The 22,665-nt window shown below is 39.7% G+C and overlaps 1 protein-coding gene across 7 annotated transcripts in view; it reads right to left on the reverse strand.

The window, feature by feature from the left end:
* Positions 1-22,665, reverse strand: part of LOC140739162 (long-chain-fatty-acid--CoA ligase 6-like) — a 120,687-nt gene that overhangs the window by 55,872 nt on the left and 42,150 nt on the right. For 5 of the 7 annotated variants that reach the window (XM_073067180.1, XM_073067179.1, XM_073067185.1 and 2 more), the window contains exons 2-7: positions 9,305-9,525; positions 7,345-7,459; positions 5,963-6,027; positions 4,688-4,789; positions 4,450-4,549; positions 2,609-2,787 (exon numbers count right to left, since the gene is read on the reverse strand). In XM_073067180.1, the coding sequence (XP_072923281.1) occupies positions 2,609-2,787; positions 4,450-4,549; positions 4,688-4,789; positions 5,963-6,027; positions 7,345-7,459; positions 9,305-9,525 (782 nt within the window). Of the gene's footprint in view, positions 1-2,608; positions 2,788-4,449; positions 4,550-4,687; positions 4,790-5,962; positions 6,028-7,344; positions 7,460-9,304; positions 9,526-18,898; positions 19,101-22,665 lie in introns of all 7 variants that reach the window. The other 2 variants (XM_073067184.1, XM_073067182.1) reach the window with 2 other exon arrangements.

Genomic DNA, 22,665 nt, shown 5'->3' on the forward strand with positions numbered 1-22,665 from the left:
AGAAAGTGGTTGGTGTGTGGAATGCACTGCTGGGGATGGTGGTGGAGCTGGATACAATAGGGTCTTTTAAGAGCCTCTTAGGTACAGGAACTTAGAAAAATAGAGGGCTATGTGGTATTCTTGGCAGTTTCTAGAGTAGGCTACATGGTCAGCACAACATTGTGGGCTGAAGGGCCTGTAATGTGCTGTAGATTTCTATGTACTTATTCTTGATTGGTCAGGGCATGCAGGGATTCGGGGTGAAGGCAGTAGATTGGGGTGAGAGGAAAATTGGATCAGCCATGTTAAAATGGCAGAGCAGACTCAATGGGCCATGTGACCTAATTCTGTTCCTATACCTAATGGCTTTATGGTATCTCTTCATGCCCTGACCAATCAAAAATCTATCAACCTCTGCCTTAACATACATAAGGACTTGGCCTCCACAGTTGCCTGTGACAAAGAATTCCACAGACCCACTACTCTCTGGCAAAAAAAAAATCCTCATTGTTCTAAAGGGACACCCCTCTATACTGAGGCTCTGTCTTCAGTTCTTAGACATTCCCTCCATAGGAAACATCCTCTCCACATCTAGTCTATCAAAGCCTTTCATTATTTGATAGGTTTCAATGAGGTCATCTCTCATTCTTCTGAATTCCAATGAATACAGGCCTAGAGCTATCAAACGCTCTTCATATGACAGGCTATTAAAATAAAGAGCCCAAACCTACTGACAATACTCCAAGTGAGGCCTCACTAGTGCTTTATAAAGTCTCAACATAACATCTTTGCTATTATATTCTAATGATGATGATGACGATGGCTGATTCTTTACTTGCGAAGATCAGGAGGAAAGAAGAGTCCTCAGGAGCGATGGCACGATTGTTGGTGACTGTAGAGGCCAATCCTGGATCTGCAGACTTTGGAACTATAGGGACACGGGAATAGCTAGGATGAGGGAGCTTCGGTAGTAGGATCCTTTCTGCATCTCTTTATCTTGCCTCTATTGTGTTTTTTTTTTTGGGGGGGGGATGGTATACTGTGTAAGCCAAAGCAACAAATGTGGTCCAAAGATAAGGTGATTTGTTAGAGGATCATGAGAGAATAGAAACTGTTGTGCAAGTGGTCTTGGCCTGGACTGCTCTGGAAGTCACTATCATTAGTCATTTAGTTGATTAACAAATGTACCAAGGTTGCAGTGCTACCTCAGCTTGCATACCATTCACACAGTTCAATTCTTGACTTCCGGTCAAGATGGCACCAGCAAATAACGATTCCTTGGGCGACAAATTTCAGATAGTCCACAGAACTACTTATTTCACTTTTTCTATGTCTTCTACATCTTTTTATCTTAAACGTGCTTCTGGAGTTGTTGAAGCCTGTGACTTACAGTTTGGAGATTGATTGAATGATCTAGTGCTGGAGTGAAAATTGCAGGAGTGGAGCACGAGGATAAGCAACCTCGAGGAGAAGAAGCTCAGAGACCATGATCGGGGCCATGATCAACTCCATTACTCACCAATGAAAACATTGAGGAAGGTTGAATGCAGAGGGGAGCGTCAAATGCAGAGGTCAAGCGGCCACTCTCCTCAGAAGGCCGCTGTGTTCGAGAGTTGCTCTCCTTAATGCTGTTGGAGGATGTTATTGAAACTCTGAGATTTATGGATTGGACTGCTGATTGTAGTTCAGGCTAACTGTAGTTCATATTGGGCTCCTTCAGTTTTCTGTGTTTTCGACCATTCTTTCTTATTGCCAATTGGCATGTTGGGGCTTGGGAGTTTGGGGTTTGATGTCTTTATTTCAATTTTCTGGCTGGAGAAGATATTTCACTATCTTTACTTTCCTTCATGTGGCGACCTTTGAAAACCTTTAAACCCAAATGCAAAGTTTTTGAATAAGCTTTTATCCAACTCTGTTCTAATAGATGTAAATGTTGCCATTTATTAGTTTGTGGTTTACCTCTGCATCAAATGAAATCAAATGAAAGTCCATACACTCTGAGTCATTTTTGGGAAAAACTGGTATTAAGTATTATCATGTTTAAACTACCTGAGGTAAGTCTTCTTTAACTTGAATACTTACCTCATCTACATCACTCTCTTCAACAATTCAAAATTCCTTCCTTCTCAGTCACAACATCTGCCCAACCCTAAATTTGCCCGCAAGTCTCACCTCCATTCCTGATTGTTATCCTGATCCTCATCACCCTTCCATATGCAAATGTCACTCTTCCCAATGTTATTGTCACCTTCCATTAACCCTGACTGTTCCTCAGATGAACTGACCCTTGATGGCCCGGTCACCTTCCCTGTCCCAAATTTCTGTTGCCACCCACCACTGAACTCTCACCCCAGCTTCATTTCCCTTGAAGTTGAACCTGGAATCCAGAACTTAGGCACGATGGTGGACTGTGCAAGGAACAGCCTGATAGTTCATGGCAGAAGCCACAGCATAGGTGCTTCAAGCTCTGAGAATATTTCATTCAAGGGAAAAACAATCAGAAATAGGCTTTCTTTTTATACTGTGTCAAATTATCCCATCTTCATCAGGAATTATCATGGGCGTAGCAATCACAATCCATGGCATACCTGTCTAAGAACAGCTTTGATCATTTTCATCAATCACATACCTCTACTTCCTGAAGGGCCAGAATATTTACTCCACAGTCATTTCCCATCTCTACCAAGTCTGCCTCAAATGGATCCATTAGGACAACAACCGTCAGGCCTGGTGTCTCTTTTCTCTCCACGTTCTTCAAAAGAGTTCTTGCTTTTTTCACATTGTCACAGATAACTGTTGATATCTCAGCTTAAAAAGGAGTGCATGTATTTAGTGGCACATTGTGCTTCTGGAGAAATTATAGATTCCAGAGCTACAAGCAAGTCTAGAAGCTTGGTAAAATCTTGTTCACGCTCCCACCCCCTCTACCCTCTCTGTCACACTATAAGAGGAAAATGAAACACGTTGGTCAAAGGGAAGGCTTCATTTACAGCATGCATTTGGAAGTGGAAGTGTTTAGGGAGAGGCAAATTCATAACATGGAATTGAAGATGCCCATTTCAGATATCACTTAAATCTAACCAGGGAAATTACAGCATTGAGTAGCAAGATGTGTGGGGTTTACTAAAATAATTAACAAGTCATTCTTAGATTTTAAATATCAATGACGCAGTTTTGTTACTAATTATTTATATACTTTAAAACCAAGCAATACTTTCATGAAGTGAAGAGGCCATGGCCTGCACAATTTAATGAAAACTTCTTTGGAACAATTTTTTCAAGTAGACAGAAGATCCATGCATTTTTTTTCCAGCATGAAAATATCACATGATCACGGTGCAATGCTACAATTTACTTCAATGTGTCAATTGTTAGCTTCAGTGACGAATGCTTGCCAAATATATTTTCATGCATGGTGAAATAAAATGATTTTCATGTAGACTTTATCTTCTAAAATAAGAAAAATACAAGAAAAATGTTTGTAAATTATTCTTGTGCTAATGAAAAATATATTGAAAATGCAACAGAACCCTGCAGACCATCAGGTGCGAATAAAGACATTTTTATCAATGATTGGGCTCTGGAAGAATAGCATTCAAGCAGAGAAACTTAGGAAATAAAATTTGGTTTTGGCAGAATTGGAAAGCATCAGGACCCCCAGTCTATTTAACACCTGTCCAGTGCTGGGTATGAATCTACATCCAGTTTTATTCCCATCATGTGTTTTTTACCTCCTTCCTTTTTCCACCATTAAGAATGGCACAGAATCAATATTAAAGCGGAGAATTACATCCTAGATCCGTTCCAGTCAATGGAAAGAATGGAATTATATCAATTTAAGGATGCCCTAAAGAAAGAGTGTGCAAAAACTAAGGGTTATAATAGGACAGAATCTACAAAATATTTGCCAATGAACTGCTAAAGAGAGGGTTCCAAGACAGTGGAGCAATGACTTTTATCGTTTGGTCCTATAAACCAAGAGTCAACAAATCACATAATTCACTAGTGATAATTCAAAAGATATGAATAAATGCAAGATCCCATGAAGCCATCTTTGTCCCAGTTGGGGTAAGAGTATGCACACTTCCAGACCTCTTATAATTCTTCCCATAAAACAAGAAGCAAATTGTAGTTTACGATTTATAAAATATTAAAATGTTCCATTGTTACTGAGAACTTTTTTTTGAGGAAAACTTGTTTTCCAAAGCAATCTGTTTAGAGTAATTCATTTAAAATAAATATTTGATTATTATTTTCATTAATGAATAAAATACAATTTTTACATTTAATTGTTTTTCCATGAGTGTGAAGCTATTTGTCTTTCAAAGAAATATCTACTGCACATTCTGCAGGAAAATAGTTACTTCAAACCCCTTAAAGTTAAGGATCCTTTGATTTCACCTTTTTTTAAATTGGCATTTAAGTTGAATAAACAATGTATAGTTTTAAGAATGGTGTTGTTTTTTTTACCTGTGTTAATAATGTAGCGAATGGCTTCGGGTCCGAGTGTGTCATAAAGTGGCACTACCACCATGGAGTAGGTATAGCATGCCAGCTCAGCAATAATCCACTGGTGAGAAGTTGCAATTATAAAAACACAAAAATAAACAACAAAAAGAAACAAAACTTCATGCATACAAACAAACATCAAATTAAGTTTCTTTTTAATAGAAGTACCACAAAATACTGGCTGAAACAATTTTCTCACCTCAGGCCTGTTTTGAGCAAATACACCTATGAATTGGTCTGGTGATGATCTGCAGTTTTTTTGGAGGAGTCCAGATCCCAAATCCATGGCTCTGTTGGTAACCTGTGAGGAAAATAATATTGCTTTTGTCATATATTCAGACCAAAGAAAACCAATTAAGCAGTGTTGCCCTATACTATATATGGCCTTTTATGGAATGTTACTTTTCCATCTGATAACACTTTCAAACATAAATGATATGACCTCCATGTGTACAGGAGTTCAGTGTTATAATCATAGAGAGATAGCATGGCCCTTTAGCAGAAGGTGCTCATGTTGATCATCGAGCACCTATATACACAAATCCTGTTTTAATTTTCTATGTCCTCATCAACTTCTTCTGTTCTACAATTCACCTACATGTGGGACATTGCAGTAGTGAAGCAGTTAGTGTGATGTGTTACAGTGCTGGCTGTAAGATTGTGGTTCAATTCCAATCGCTGTTAGAAGCTTATATGTTCTTTCCTTAGCCACGTGGGTTTCCCCTGGGTGCTAGGGTTTCCTCCCACATTCTGAAGATGAGCGGTTAGGGTCAGTGAGTTGTGAACATGTGATGTTGGCACTGGAAGTGTGGCAACATTTGCAGGCTGCCAACACAATCTTTGCTGATTTGATTTGGTGCAAATGTTACTCTTCCCTGTATGTTTTGACGTACATGTGACAAATCTTTAAGGGCAACTGAAAACCCAACTCACATATTTTTGAGATGTAGGAGGAAGCTGGAATATGTAGGGGAAACCCACAGGGTTACAGGGAGAACATGCAAACTCTGGAAAAGGATCACTGTAATTCAAGCAATAGCTCAATTGGCTGTGGTAACCCAAAAATGTTGCTGAAAATGTACAGCTTCAATGCCATTGAAAAATCAATATCAGTACTATTTTTAATTCACTTTAGCATTCTGCAAGTGAATATGTATAATAGACAAATAATTATTTCCAGGTAGTCTTAACATATGGAAATATACAATTAGAAGTATGTACCTCGTTTGGCTCCGTGGGTTTGCTATGCCGTTCAGCAAGAAAATGGCTGATTTATTTCAGCACCATTTTCCAGTGCTTTCTGAAACCCCATCAGTTCCTTTGATATCTTTGAAACTGTATTTTGAATGACTCAACGATCAAACCTCCACAGCCCAGAAGCATCGTTGAAATCAAGAAACTAATTAGACTATTACATGCCACTGAGTGAAAAGACTAGCTGTCTTTCAAATGACTCCTTCAAATGTTGTCTTACCTCTTTATACGAAAGCCATTGATAAGGGCATTTTGGTTTTCTGAATCCTAAACAAGGACCATCACCTAAACAGAGAAGAAATGCTCAGATGTTTTATATTTCTAAATACAAGCTGATCTTCTCAGATGAACCTCGTGGCAAATCAAAGATGTAATTGTTAAATCAAGGAGGAGTAGTAGGTAAAATGACATTGATAAAAATACTTTCTAGCTAAGTCACTATGCCACTGTGGTTACTGGGCACAAAGTTTGGGTCTTGTGCCAATGTTATGTATGCACTTCATTCACTGGATAGTTTCCAATACTGTTACCAAAGTGCACATCCTCTATACTAGCATGAATCACCTCAGCTTATCTGGTGAGGGCTTTAGTAAATGTCACACTTCTATCCCATCAAATATGCAGAGTAGACATCTGTAAGTAACAACTAGGTTAACTGGAGGGGTGCAGAGTGTCTTTGAATTCATGTGTCAATCTGGAGATTACTACCACTGACAGGGATTCATTTCCATCATTATCTAGCTGGTGCTCGATGTATGATGTATGATCAATGCCTAAAACCGTGGTGACAATCATGAAGGTTTTATGCTACAGCCTTCCACACTTGAGTCATTGCAATAAACCATGACTCTGATGTGCAACCAATGTATACAAGCAAGAGCACGCAACAAAAATCAAAAAATGGAATAGGTTAGACATTGGCGTTCTCAAACAAGAATTACGCTGTTTGCTCAAGATGACCTGGTGCTTGACAGAGACAGATTCAAGATTTCTGGTAGTTTTAGTGAGAGGTCGGACATACACAGAGCAACTGTGGAGGAGGAGGCAGAGAGCAGAAGACCAGGACGGTGACAGGATGGGCAGAGAGATAAAGGAGGAAGAGGAAAAAAGCTAGTAATCTGGACAGCTTCCTCTGAACAACTCTTTCCACTGTGCTGCCAATAAAAACAAATCCATCTGCTCTTAGAACTTCTCTATGGCTAAGATCCTGGCTTTCACGTCATCACGTTGCAATTGTAAGAAGGACACAAACTTGAGAGGACAGCTAAACGATTAAACCCAACATCTTTAAAGAGAGTGGGGAAAAGGTTAAAAAAAAGGAACAAAAATTAAGGAAAGGGATATCACGTGAGGTGGAATGAGAGTGAAGGAATTGGTTATGATGTGATCCAAGGAGTGGAACTATGTTTAATTACAACTGTGCTGAACATAAATGCCATAATTGAAACCTGACATTGTTCTGAAGAATTGAGCATCTTTGGGCTGCTTCATCTCAGTTTTATTTGATGCATTATTATTAATAATTAAATATCAGTCTTCTAATGTCTAGAAACAATTCTTCCACATTAAAGTGGAAATATAGTCTGGAAGTTAGAAACATGCCTGATATATACAATCCACGTTGATATACTTCATACATGGTCCTTGCATCATCATGATAGTGGGTCATTAGCTTGGGGCTATCACCTAAAACAGATCTGCGAGCTTGTTCAGAACCCTATGAAACAAAGCAATATACTGCATTAGTATAAGCATGCAGAAAGAATCTTTGTAAGGCTGAATTATAAGAAATAACTTTAAATCATGTATCACTTTCACACCATCTTGGATTAGGTTATATTTCAAATCAACAGTTCATTTGAAACAAATGCCATCCAACAGGCAGGAGAATATAATATCTGATTAATTATTATCCTCAATGCCATGAGACTTGATTCTGCATTGTTTCAGTCCCATTTAAAACTGATGGTTTGATACTGACAACATCCAGTTTTTTTTTGTGAAATACTGATAAGCAACCTAGCAGGTTCAAAGGCTGATGCAGCTCTACAAGTTGACAAGCTGTCTATTTGCAATGTCGGCCCAAAATATAAATTATATGTCCTTATCTGATGATATGCACTTCTTAAGTAAGTACTGTAGCTTGTTCTTCCTTGGATTATTGGGGATAGATGTTTTGAAATATTATAATGAATTAGTAATTTGGATAGCTTTACTGAAATGAAAATGAACTGTCTTCTGTCAAGCTGAAGCAAGAAAGAAACTAAAACACCTTTTCTTTGAAAATGGTTATTTCTTTCTTCCTCACATGTTTTCCCCTTAATATTAGAGGATGTTTCTTTCTCTGTCCTTTCTTCAGAACTCTGCTTAAGATGAAGAACCAAACATAACTTTGCACTTATTTCATTTCTTTTCTTTAGTGGCTGCAGCATTTATCATAGTAGTTTCCACAAACAAAAATGAATTTTATATTAAGTACTATACATACATCTATTTATTTTAGAACAGAGTAGTATGAGGGGTGATTGATAAGTTCGTGGCCTAATGCAGAAGGAGTCAATTTTAGAAAATCTAGCACATTTATTCTTTAGCGTAGTGTCTTCCTACATGTATGCACTTAGTCCAGCAGTCGTGGAGCATACGGATCCCTTCTTTGTAGAAGTGGTCCACAGCAGGGGTGATTGATAAGTCTGTGGCCTAAGGGAGAAGGGGGTGAGTTATACAGCTCTCCTTATTATTGTAAATTATTGTAAATCCATAGTGTCACAGACTAGTTAGTTCTGGGTTTGTCGATTTACATAATCCTCTATTTGCTGAAATTTTTACCTTAGCTTCCCTTTTTGTATGAAGTGCTAGGCATTATTCATGCAATTCCCCCAGGTCAAAGAAAAAAACGTCAAAATTATTGACATGTGACACAAAAAGTAGAGCTGTAGTCTTACAAGTCCAGTGACTTGAGGTCACACCTAACTTCCTGTGTGTCAATGTGACATCTAGACCTTGTAACCATGTTTGATTCCCATGAGTAAAATGACTACAAATAGGTGAGTAGTGGTCAGAGAAATTTGGTGGGTTAAAGAGCCTGTTTTTGTGCAGTATATTGCTTTAACACAATTAGCAGCAAACTGTGAAACTAATGAAGCTTTAAATGCATCATTTGCTTGGACTGTAGTTAATATGCCACAAGGTATTGGAAGCAAATGTGAAATAATTATAACTGTGACCAGAGATTTTATCAGTTTTTAAAAATATTTTAATAACTGCTGGTGTATTGATGCTTTATCACAAATCCTATTTTATCACAAAGGTTAATACAGAACAGAGATAATTAACTTATTCTATTATGATCACTCTTGTGGGAGTTATTGCATATGAATTCAAGATCATTACAGTACTCTGAGGGCTAATCAAAAAACTACATTAATCCAAAACGCACTTAGGTTCATATCTGCATAAATGCTGGGACATCATTTAAATTATGTTAGGCTACAATCTAATAAAAGGTAAATTAGTGACATATAACATGTTTTATTCATGTCATGCGGCCATAGACTGGGCTTACCTCAATTTCCATGGACTGTTGTGAAAGATCACAAGGCGGCTTCAGGGCTTTGGGTCTGGTCGCTAGCCAATATGCTACAATAGCTGTGAATGAAGCAATTCCCACTAGAGCTGGAGGAGGGAGTGCGCGAAAGAAGTGGCCTAATTCATCTAATTCCAATAGCCATAGCCTCCTCAGGATTTCCTTTATGTGCATCTTCTCAACCAGAAAGCTAAGAAATCCTGCCTCAGAAGTGGAAAAATAAATCAGTGACACCGCCTTCCAAAATGTTATCGCAGCAACAGTGAAGCAAAGACTGCAAAGAAAGACGAAACTGAACTATATTGCTCAAGACATTCAGTACCATTTAGTATAATAACGTAATATTCTGTTTCAGCAATGCACTGAAAGAAACATTTGTTCTTTCAGTGTGTATCAATTAAAGTCAAAAGGCAAAAGACGCTGACATCAGAACACGGATAAACATTGAACATTGAAACGTTGGGTAGCCACTTTAAAAACAAACTTCATCTCAGTTAATTGTTGCATATATTTCATAATTGTTTTATTTTTATGTTATTTTATTTCGAGATACAGTGTGGAACAGGCCCTTTCGGCACTTTGAGCTGAGCCTCCAGCAATACACAGGTTTCACCCTAACCTAATCACGGGACAATTTACAATGAGCAATTAACCTTCTAACTTGTATGTCTTTGGACTGTGGAGAGAACATACAAACTCCGTACAGAGGACACTGGGATTGAACTCAAATGCTGATGGCCCGTGCTGTAATAGTGTTGGACTAAATGCTATGCCAACATGGCAACAATTATACTCAACAGAGTAAATTATACTCAGTAGATTAAAAAAAAGCAGCCTTTCTTCTCTCCCTCCAGGCAGTTATCCCTGCAAGTGGGACAAGAGCTACAGCTGCCCCTACACCTCCTCCATTACCACCATTCAGACCCCAAATAGTCCTTCCAGGTGGGGCAACACTTCACCTGCGAGTCTGTCAGGATCATCTGCTGTATCCGATGCTACCTGTGAAGCAGAATCAGTGTGGCCTTCTCCATATCGGTGTGACCTGACATAGACAGGGCGACTGCTTTGTCGAGTACCTTTGCTCCATCTGCCACAAAAGGTGGGATTTCCCAGTCGCCAACTATTTCAATTTGACATTCCGTTCCCAGTCTAACATGTCATTCAGTACATTGGTCCATGTTTGTGCAAAGTAATCCTGGCAAACTCGAAACTGGACATTAATGAGTAAGTGATTAGAGTGCAAGTGTTGCTTGATAGCATCATTGATGATGGCTTCAATCACTTTGTAGATGATTGAGGTAATTCATAGTGGCATTAGGAACACACAAAAAATGGTGGGGGTACTCAGTAGGTCAGGCAGCATCTATGGAGGGAATGATCGTCGACATTTCAGACCAACACACTCTGAGATTGAAGGTTTAAATGAATAGTGCCAAGACTGGGTAATGGTGGTACGTGTAAAGCTGGTACAATATGGAGAAGGGCTTCCTTCAATGAATTATAGATAATTAATTGACTTGCATATCAGCTATCCCATGTTCAGAAGACCTGTTTGTCCTGGGAGTGTCCAACAATGAATAGTCCTATTGCAATGTGATCCAAGTTCTTCCACAATGCGCTAATAGGACTAATGCATACAAAATGCTGGAGGAACTCAAAAGGTCAGGCAGCATCTGCGGAAAGGAATGAACAGCCAACTTTTTGGGTTAAGGCCTGATGAAGGGTTCTTGGCCCTAAATGTCGACTGTTTAGTCCTTTCCATAGATGCAACCTGACCTGCTGAGTTCTTCCAGTATTTTGTATGTGTAATTCTGGATTTCCAGCATCTGCAGAATCTTCTGTTCATGGGGAATGTTATTATCCTCATATACAATATTACGCACCAGGATGTCTTACAGTTGGGAGTAACCTGTTGAATTTCTGGAGAAAATGGGGTAACCTGGTAACATAGTCATTAGCACAACCACTTTACAGTGCCAGTGACCACTGATTGGGTTTTGATTCCTGCTGCTGTCTGTAAGGAGTTTGTACATTCTCCCTGGGACCACATGAGTCTTGTCTAGGTGATCCAGTTTCCTCTTGCATTCCAAAAGAGTACGGTTAGGGTTAGGGTACCCTACAGTGAGCTGCGGCCATATTATGTTGATGCTGGAAGTGTGCCAACACGTGGGTCACTCAGCACATCGCAAACAATGACACAAGCCAGGCAGTTCACTGTATGTTTTGATATTTCCATATACACGTGACAAATAAAGCCAATCTTTAAATAGCAATTTGAAAAAAAAACTTTTAGTCAGTACTTTACAATGAAGTTCCAGGCACGTTCTTAAATTTTTCAAATCTTAAAACATATGCTGCCAGTTAACATTGGTATACAATGTCTCAAACTGTTTTATCTGGGCCAAGGTTCACTTATCTTGGCGAGTATGCCTTAATGGCTCACCAACAAGGATCCAATTGTATTTGAGACACAATGTGCCACTTCACAGCAATATGCAAGTAGCCTTGAAATCATTTCTAGCACCTATGACTGTGTGCTTTCATGTAGGAAACGTGCAAAACTGCATACTCAGCATATCAGTTAACAAATACAAAGCTAATCTTTCTTCATATTTCTTTGAACAAATTGAATACATTAGTAATATCAAGCTCAGCTTTGAGAAAATTGAAGAAATAAATTATCCATGGAAGAGATCTCCTTAATTATCACAGGATTATTATATATACGAACAATGAGTCATTGGTGAATTAAAAATTTCACAAATTATATAAAACATATCCGATTATCCTAGTTCTAGAAAGCTATGGAATACAGTGTCAGGAAGTGTACGGTCATGCACATTTGTAGAAGAAATAAAAGCATAGACTATTGTCCAAAAGGAGAGAAGATTCAAAAATCTGAGGTGCAAAGGGACTCATGCAGGATTCCCTAAAGGTTAATTTGCAAGATAAGTCAGCGGTGCAGAAGGCAAATGCAATGTTCATGTTCATTTTGAGAGGACTAGAATATATGTGACTAAACACATTGATGAAGGAAGAGCAGTAGATGTAGTGTATATGGATTTCAGCAAGGCATTTGATAAGGTACCCCATGTATGGCTTATTGAGAAAGTAAGGAGGCATGGGATCCAAGGGGACATTGTTTTATGGATCCAAAACTGGCTTGCCCACAGGAGGCAAAGGGTGGTTGTGGACGGATCATATCTGCATGGAGGTCGGTCACCAGTAGAGCGTCTCAGGGTTCTGCTCTGGGACCCTTACTCTTCGTGATTTTTATAAATGACCTGGATGAGGAAGTGGAGGTTAGTGAATTTGCTGATGAGACAAAGATTGGAGGTGTTGTGGATAGTGTGACGGGCTGTCATAGGTTATAGCGGGACATTGATAGGATGCAAAACTGGGCTGAGAAGTGGCAGATGGAGTTCAACCCAGAGAAGTGTGAAGTGGTTCATTATGGTAGGTCAAATATGATGGCAGAATATAGTATTTATGGTACGACCCTTAGCAGTGTGGAGGATCAGAGGGATCTTGGGGTCTGAGTCCATAGGATGCTCAAAGCAGCTGCACAAGTTGACTCTGTGGTTAAGAAGGCATATGGTGTATTGGCCTTCATTAATAGTGGAATTGAATTTAGGAGTTGAGAGGTAATATTGCAGCTATATAGGACCCTGGTCAGATCCCACTTGGAGTACTATGCTACAGGAAGGATGTGGAAGCCATAGAAAGGGTGCAGAGGAGATTTACAAGGATGTTGCCTGGATTGGGGAGCATGCATTATGAAAACAGATTGAGTAAACTCGGCTTTTTCTCCTTGGAGCGATGGAGGATGAGAGGTGACCTGATAGGGGTGGACAAGATAATGAGAGGCATTGATCATGTGGATAGTCAGAGGCTTTTTCCCAGGGCTGAAATGGCTAGCACAAGAGGGCACAGGTTTAAGGTACTTGGGAGTAGGTACAGAGGAGATGTCAGGGGAAAGTTTTTTTATGCAGAGAGTGGTGAGTGTGTGGAATGGGCTGCTGGCAATGGTAGTGAAGGCGGATACGATAGGGTCTTTTAAGAGACTTTTAGATAGGTACATGGAGCTTAGAAAAATAGAGGGCTATGGGTAAGCCTAGTAATTTCTAAGGTAGGGACATGTTTGGCACAACTTTGTGGGCCGAAGGGCCTATATTGTGCTGTAGGTTTTCTATGTTTCTATAAATGCAAGGATGTAATACTAAGGTTTTATGAGGCATTGGTAAGGCCTCACTTGGAGTCTTGTGAACAGTTTTGGGCCCTTATCTAAGAAAGAATGTGCTGACATTGGAGAGGGTTTGGAGGATGTTTATGAGAATGATTCTGGAATGAAGGGGTTTCCAAATGAAGGTCGATTGATTGTCCTTGGCCTGTACTCATTGGGACTCAGAAGGATGACGGGTGATCTCATTGAAACCTATTGAATGTTGAAAGGCCTCGATAGAGTGTATGTTTCCTATGGTGGGGTAGGACCTGAGGGCACAGCCTCAGAATAGAGGGGGTCCATTTAGACCAGAGGTGAGGAACAATTTCTTTAGCCAGAGGTGGTAAATCTGAAAATTTTGCCTGAAGCAGCTGTGGAAATAAGCCATTGGGTATATTCAAGGCAGAGGTTGGTAGGTTCTCGAATAGTCAGGGCGTGAAGGGCTGTGGGGCAAAGGCAGGAGACTGGCACTGAGAGGGAAATGGATCAGCCATGATGAAATGGTGGAGCAGAGTCGAGGGGCCAAATGGCCTAATTCTGCTCCTATATCTTTTGGTATATGCTTTTGTATTATAGATGTCACGCTAAATACTGTAGAGCTAAATTTAATACCTCAGTATCATCAGTCATTTAACAACAAAGAGAAAACATTTGTTCTCTAAATAAGGGAAAACAAAATGTCACTTTTCAAAAGCATATGATTCAAGATTGTTTAATGTCATTTCCAGTACACAAGTCTAAAGGAGAATGAAATAATTTTTACTCGAGATCCAATGCAGCACAAGAAAAGCACAATAAAATAAAAAAAAGATGATAAATACAAATACACAAGATAGCTTACAGTATATAAATAGATTGATTATATATCCACAAAACCATGTGAGGCACAAGAGTGTCTGTCATGAGGTGCCTTTTACAGGAAATGATGAGGTAGTGTTGGTTGGGGGTTGTGTTAGTGATTGAGGTGTTAATTAACTTTGCTGCTCGAGGAAAGTAACTGTTTTTGTGTCTTGTGGTCCTGGGTGAATGAAATGTAACTTCCTCCCTGATGGTTATGAGACAAACAGTCCTTAAGCAGGGTAGATGGTATCTTTCATGATGTTGCTGGCATTTTTCCGATACCTATCTGTATATACCACCTTGATTTATGGATGGTATTTTAAAAGATAATATTCAGAAAAAAGCTTAGCACTGTGAGTTCAGAGGAGCTACTGCCCTTGGCTTGAGAGTAGAAGAACATTTGGCCCCATTTCCCTATTAGATGTTGGACTACATAATGGGAGAGTGAGTTCAAAAGTCAGGACATTCTGTGCACCACAGTTCCCAAGGAGACGTTGGATTGTGCATAATTAGGCACTTGGCAGGGACCAATAAAGAAAAAGTTAGTTTTAAGTGATCAGACATTGTGTGAGTGACCAGTATTAGGGAAGAGGTCAGGCTTTGGTGAGGAGAGACAATGGCTGAAGGTAGATTTTTTAAAATTTAATTTTTCTTTCTTTTTGTGCAGTTAGGGTAGTGGGTATGCCAGAAGGACAGTGGAATGCTCTTCTTGCGAATGGGGAAGGCAGGGAGACCTCCAGTGTCCCTGACAACTATACCTGCAGGAAGTGCATCCAGACTGTGTTCGGGAATTGCAGCTGCAGCTGGATGAACTCCGGATGATGAGTGACCGTAAAGCAGGAGGAAAGGAGATAGGCAGCGCGTGCGGAGTACCCCTGCGGCTATTCCCTTCAACAACCGGTGTACCGCTTTGGACACCAAGCAGAGGCAAGCCACAGCTGTCAGGTCTCAGGCACTGTGTCTGGCTCGGTGGCTCAGAAGGGAAGGGCGGGAGAAGAAGCAAACCATAATGATAGGAGATTCATTGGTTAGGGGAACAGAAAGGAGGCTCTGTGGACAAGAATGAGATCCTGGTTGGTATGTTGCATCTCAGGGAGCAGAGACCGGGACATCTTGGGTCAAGGCCACAGCATTCTTAAGTGGGAGGGCGAGCAGCTAGAGGCAGTGGTCCACGTTGGTAAAAATAACATGGCTAAAAAGGGTGAGGAGGTCCAACAAAGTGAGTTCAGGGAGTCAGGTGCTAAGTTAGAGTACAGGATCTCCAGGATTACTGTGATCACAGGATTACTACACGTGCCCAGTGTTAGTGAGGCCAGAAATGGGAAGATCATACAGTTCAATGCATGGCTAAGAAGATGGAGCAAGAAGGAGGTCTTCAGAGTTTTGGATCATTTGGCTCTCTTTCAGGGAAGGTGGGACCTGTACAGGTGGAAAGTTTTGCTAGTGCTCCACGGCGGTGGTGTGTGTGTGGGGGGGGGGGGGGGGGGGGGGAGGGGGGTTGTGGTTAAACTAGAGTTGCAGGGGGATGAGAACCAGAGTGCCAGAGCAGACAGTGGAATGGTTGTGGGGGAAGATGTTGTTAAGCTTACATAGAAAGACAGGAATCACAAGATTGAGCATGGTGGGTCTAACGTTCTGAGTTCTGTATATTTCAGTGCAGGGCGCATTGCAGAAAAAGTGAATGAGCTTAGAGCATGGGTCAGCATATCAGCACATTATAGCTGTTAGAGAGAGACTTGTTTGCAGGAGGAGCAGAAATGAAGCCAGTTAACCTGACTTCAGTGGTTGGGAAGATGTTGGAGTCCATTAATAAGAATGAAGTTTCAGAGTACTTGGAGGCACATGATAAAAGCATGGTTTCCTTGAGGGAAAATCTTGCCTGATAAATCTGTTGGAATTTTTAAAAGAAATATCAAGCAGGATAGACAAAGAAGAGTCAATGGATATTGTTAACTTGGATTTTCAGAAGGCCTTTGACAAGGTGCCACACATGAGGCTGCTTAACAAGATAAGTGTCCATGGTATTACAGCAATGGGGGAGTGATAGGAGAGTCTAGCAACAGAGGGCAGAACGTCAGAATAGAAGGACATCCATTTAGAACAGATGAGGAGGAATTTCTTTAGGCAGAGGGTAGTGAATCTATGGACTATATTGCTACAGATGGCTGTGGATGCCAAGACACTGGGTATATTTAAAGCGGAGGTTGACAGGTTCTTGATTAGTCAATCCATCAAAGGCGACATAGAACATAGAACATAGTGAAGGCAGAAGAATGGGGTTGAGAGGGATAATAAATCAGCCATGATGAAATGGAGAACAGACACAATGGCTGAATGGCCTAATTCTGCTCCTGTGTTTTATGGTTTGATGGACTGGCAGGTCAATGTTTCAGGATTCTGTTGTTTTAGATATGACAGAGCGGAAGGGATTACAGGGGGAGTGGTGGCATTACTAGTTAATAAAAATGTCACAGCAGTGCAGACTGGAGAGTCTGTCTACTGAGGCTACATAGTTGGAATTGAGAAATAAGAAAGGGATGACCATATCAATGGAATGATGTAATAGATCCCCTAACAGTCAGTGGGATTGAGAGGAACAAATTTGCAGAGAGATCGCAGATTGTTGCAAGAAACATAAGATTGTGATAGCAGGTGATTTTAACTTTCCACATATTGATTGGAACTCCCATACTGTAAAAGGGCTGAATGGGATCGAGTTTGTCAAATGTGTTGAGGTAAGTTCCCCTAATCAGTACATTGGAGCCCCAAATAGAAAATGTGCGATTCTAAATCTTCTATTAGGGGATGAGACAGGGTAGGTGACAGAAGTTTATGTAGGGGAACACTTCGCATTTCGTGATTATAATTCCATTTGTTTCCAGATCATTATGGAGAAGGATAGGCCTGGTCCTTGGATTGAAATTCTAAACTGGAGGAAGGCCAATTTTGATGGGATCGGAAAGGATCTGTCAAGTGTAGATTGAGTTGGGTTGTTTTCTGGCAAAGGTGTACTTGGTAAGTGGAAGGACTTCAAAGGAGAAATTTTGAGTACAGAGTTTGTATTTTCTGGTCAGAATAAAAGACAGGGATAACAGATTTAGGGACCCTTGGCTTTAACGAGATGTTAAGGCCTAGTTAAGTAAAAAGGAGATGCATAGCAGGTATAGGCAGGAAGAAGCAAATGGTACTTGAGGAAAATAAGAAATGCAAGAGACACTTAAGAAGGAAATCATGAGGTCTAAAAGAAGGCATGGTGTTGTTCTAACATTAAGGTGAAGGAGAATCCCAAGGGTTTCCACTGATACATGAAGATCAAAAGGGTAGTATGTGACAAAATTGGTCCTCTGGAAGATCAGAGAGGTCACTTATACACAGAGCCAAAAGAAATGGGTTTGATCTTAACTGGATTTTTTGCATCTTCATTTACTCTGGAGACGGACCCAGAGTCAATGGAAGTGAGACAAAGCTCAGTGGGTTCATGAACTGTTTACAGATTACAGACGAGGAGGTGTTCGCTGTCTTGAAGCAAATTGAGGCAAATCCCGAGGGCCTGACAAAGTATTCCCTCGGACCTTGTGGGAGGCAAGTGCAGAAATTGCAGGGGTATTTAAAATATCCTTAGCCACAGGTGAGGTGCCAGAGGATTGGAGGCTAGCTAATGTCATTCTGTTGTTGAAGAAACGTTCCAAAAATAAGACAGGAAATTATAGGCTGTGAGCCTATAAATTGTTGGAAGATATTGTAAGGGACCGGATATATATAGGGACTGATTATGGATAGTCAACAGGCCCTGTCTAACCAATCTTACAGAGTTTGTCGAGGAGGCCCAAGGAAAGTGCTCCATGTAGATGTGTTCAATGGTGGGAGGTCTTGAAGCTTACTGATTAGAATTGAGCGATGGTAGTATTGACTGATGAGCTGTAATGAATAAAGAACATCTTGATATATTTGCTGCTTAGATGTTCCAGGTTTGCATAAGGAGCCAATTAAACAGCATATGCTGAGGATCAGTTGTGCTGGTAGGCAAATTGGACTGGATCCAAGTTGCTTCTCAAGCAGCAGTTGATATGTTCCCTCATCAACCTCTCAAAGCACTTCATCATGGTGCTGTTGGACGATAGCCATTGAGGCAGGTTACCACGTTCTTCTTAGGCACTAATATAATTTAAGCCTGCTTGAAGAAGATGGGTACCTCAGCCTACAATAGTAGGAAGTTAAAGATATTGGTTCACATGCCAGCCAGCTGATCAGCCCGAGTCTTTAATACCTGACCAGGTACTCTGTCTGGGTCAGGTAATTTCTGTGGGTTCATCTTCTTGAAGGATGCTCTCACATTGGCCTCAGAGACCGAGATCACAGGGTCAAAGGAGGCTATGATAGTTTATGGTCCTTTCATGTTTGGATAGTCAAAGCAAGCATAGAAGGAATTGAGCTCATTTGGAAATGAAGCCCCGTTGTCGCCTATATCACTTGATTTTACTTTGTAAGAAGTAATAGTATTCATGCCCTACCACAGCTCTCAAGCATTCTTCATTGATTCAAGTTTGGTCTGGAATTACCGCTTTGCCCATGTGCTGGCTTCCTGGAGATCGTACCTTGACCTCTTGTATCTTATTTGGTCTACAGACCTCAATGCCATTCATCTGGCCCTCTGCAGATTGCAGATCTCATGGTTCATTTGGTGCTTCTAGTTGTGGAAGACTGAATGATTTCCTGGGGGGTGGGAGGAGAGAAAAAAAGAAAGAGACAGAGAGAAAGAGAGAAAAGAGAGAGAGAGAAAAAAAGAAATGGTTTCAGGGTTTGAGCTCTGCCCTAACTCTAACTTCTTTCCTTATTCCCTTGATTCTTCTTTTCCATTAAGAATACGAGGTCATTAATTATAAATAAATGATAATATACCAGGATGGTTTTCTTTGCTATTAACTACAAATCATTTATTAATAACAATTATCTGTAATTATGTGTTAAAACCATTAAGTCACTCATGATGATTACTGCAGTATTTTCATACATCTATCTTTACCTTGTAACTTGTGAAACATCACTTTAAATGCAATGGAACATTGCAGTGGTGTGACACAACGAATCTTCAGCAAAGTATCAAAGAGCAGTGAAAAGCAGATTCTTGTTGGACCTTTTTCAGCTCATGAACTCCTGTATGAATATAAACATAAAGCACTTGCTGGGAAGGACAAAAAAATTGGGCTGTCATGGTTATTCCCTAGCGTACGCACTTCCAATCTATTAGCTGCCCGGCAACACTGGCAGACAGCTGGATTTGGAGGGGCATGGGGGGTGGGGTGGGTGGAGGGGAAGCTATCTGTACTGATCACAATGACAGAATATCAGCCTTAGCTCAGTGAAGCCACTTCTGGCTCAAAACTGAAAGATTGCGGGTAGAGTTCCAATCCACATTTTTGACCAAACAATCAATGTAGTACTGAGGAAGGAATTCCTGTTATATGAAATTTTAAGCTAAACTAAAGCAGCTCTGATAGATATCATGTAAGAAATATCAATGGCATTTCCAAATCCTCCCCTTCACCTTGATGCAGAGCACAAAAAAAAACAGGTTATTGTTTATTAATATTTATTCATTTATGGGATGTAGGTGTCACCAGCTAAGCCAGCATTTATTGCCCATTCCCTAGTTGCCCTTGAGAAGGTGGTTATGAGCTGTCTTCTTGAACCGATTGATTATCTAATCATTTGCTATCTCCTGTACCTAATAAAGTGGCCACTGAGTTTATGTTTGTGGTCTTCTGCTGTGCAGCCTATCCACTTCAATGATCGATGTGTTATGCATTCACCGATACTCTTCTGTACACCATTGATGTAACACATGGCTATTTGAGTTACTGTCACCTTCCTGTCACCCTTGAACCAGTCTGGCCATTCTTCTCAGGAATAAAGGCATTTCAACCCACAGAACTGGCGCTCACTGATGTTTTTTTTTGTTTTCTGCACCATTCCCTGCAATTTTTAGAGAGGGTTGAGTGTGAAAATCCCAGGTAATCAGCAGTTCCTGAGATATTCAAACTACCCCATCTGGCACCAACAATCACCTGGCACCAACAATCTAAGTCACATTTCTTCCCCATTCTGATGTTTGGTCTGAACAAAACCTGAACCTTTTCTGCATTGACTTGCTGCCATATCACTGGCTAATTAGATATTTACATTAACAAGCAGGTGTAGTTAATGGAGTGGCCACGGAGTCTACATTCTCTGTTTATGAGTCTAAACCAGTACACTCTGAAAGTACTTAACTACCTGTGAGTGTCTTCACTGGATTTAAAAGATGTTATATAAAGTTTAGGTGGGAATGTCTTGCTAATGGCAGGGTTGGGATGGGTATTTAAATAGTACAGCAATGAATGGTTTATCAAGTGATTAATATTACTAGATTAGGACTCGGAAAGAATTGGTATCTCTGAGATAAAACTGACAGTTTTATTTAAATGCAATTGGAAACGAAAAAAATAAATTACTAAATCTTACTAACATTTTAGTTCAAATTATTAAAATGGTTTATTTTCCAATTTTGTTTCCTTTATTTAAACGGCTTACTTTGCTTTGTTATGGTATAATTTTCAGCTTGGTAATTTGTTTGATCAACTGGCATTAAGTTTCTGGTTTAAAATTAAATGAGTGTGCTGTTCATTGTATTGGTATGGCCTTACCTAACTATAAAGTTCCAGATTTTGATCTTGGGTATTGTATGAATGAACCTAAATCAGAATAGCAGTTAGAACATTACAAATAATCTCAAACCAAGATGATTGTAAACTTCTTCATTTCAGTGCTGATGAAGAGTCTTGGCCCAAAATATTGACTGTATATTTCACTCCTTAAATTCTGCTTGACTTGCTGAGTTCCTCCAGCATTTTGGTTGTGCTGCTTTGAATTTCCAGCATCTACGTAATCTCTTGAGTCTATGAAATCTTTTCCTGTTCTTGTGGCCAGTCATGTGACCCTCATTAAGGCACTGACTGAATAAACATTCTGGTTTAATTTAAGCTATGTTGAGGGAAGGGTACAAAATTGGTGAAGGGAATACCTTTGTCTTTGCGGTAATTAATTAGATAAATTTATCTATGATCCTTGACCAAATCTCATAATATTATTGTTTCGCAGAAATTATTTCATTCCAGGTATGTAATATTTCCCAAAAATATAAATGACACAATCTTCTTTATAAAAACCTAACTATAGATTGTAAAGCAATTCTCTTTCAAAGTTACTGTATTGTACCAGCTTGAAGTATCTACTGGATATATTGAAAACTGGATTATCAATTTCACAATGTGCTTCAAAACGTAACACTTCAGCCCATAGCTTTGTTCATGTAGCTAGTTACTGTAGAGTTATTTCCCGGTTCAAGAACCAATAGTTTATGAGACATATTACATTTACAATTTTGTTATTTCTGGTTTCCTTACTGAATAGTTTTATGCCAAAACCCCAAACATTCATCGTGCTTTAATTGCCAATAGATGCAGTAGTAAAAATTTATTAAAATTCAAGGAAGTGACTAGAAAAACAAAAAAAAGTGTTAAAAGCAAGACATTATTCACATTCAAGTGAACACAGAAAGAGTTCCAAAGTTTGGACACTCAGGATGGAGAATAGAAAAGTTACATCTATTCACTTTTGTCTAGTTTTATGGAAAAGGAGGAAAATTGCAATCCCCCACAACAATATCTGTTGTCATAAAATAAATCCCCTGGGATAAGGAAACCAGAAATCTAATTAGAATTCACTTGTAGTAAATATAAAGAGAAAAGACTTGTTTTATATTTCACACGTATATTGAAACATAGTGAAATGCAATGTTTGCATCAACAACCAACACAGTTCTAAGATGTGCTGGGGACAGCCCACAAGTGTTGGCATCCATCTGATGCCAACACAGCATGCCCACAATTTACTAACCTTAACTTTTATGTACTGGGAATGCGGGAAGAAACCAGAGTAACCGGAGGAATCCCATTTGGTGGTGGGGAGAAGGTACAAACTTCTTAAAGACAGTGGTGAGAATTGAAACCCGTTCTAACAGTTGACACTAATATAAAACAACCAAACAACCAAGCGGAGAGAATTAATTTGATCTACATAAAATACTTTAAAAGCAAACTTAGCTTTCCCTTCCCCTCAATGTGCATATTTTTCATTTCATACACGTGGCATGGCACATACACCAAATATATTGCGCAATGTAACAAGAATAGAAAGCTGAAACTCATTTCATTATGTCTGCAATAAAAGTCATAGTATC

The sequence above is a fragment of the Hemitrygon akajei genome, chromosome 15 (assembly GCF_048418815.1).
Source record: "Hemitrygon akajei chromosome 15, sHemAka1.3, whole genome shotgun sequence".
In the NCBI taxonomy this organism is placed as follows: domain Eukaryota; kingdom Metazoa; phylum Chordata; class Chondrichthyes; order Myliobatiformes; family Dasyatidae; genus Hemitrygon; species Hemitrygon akajei.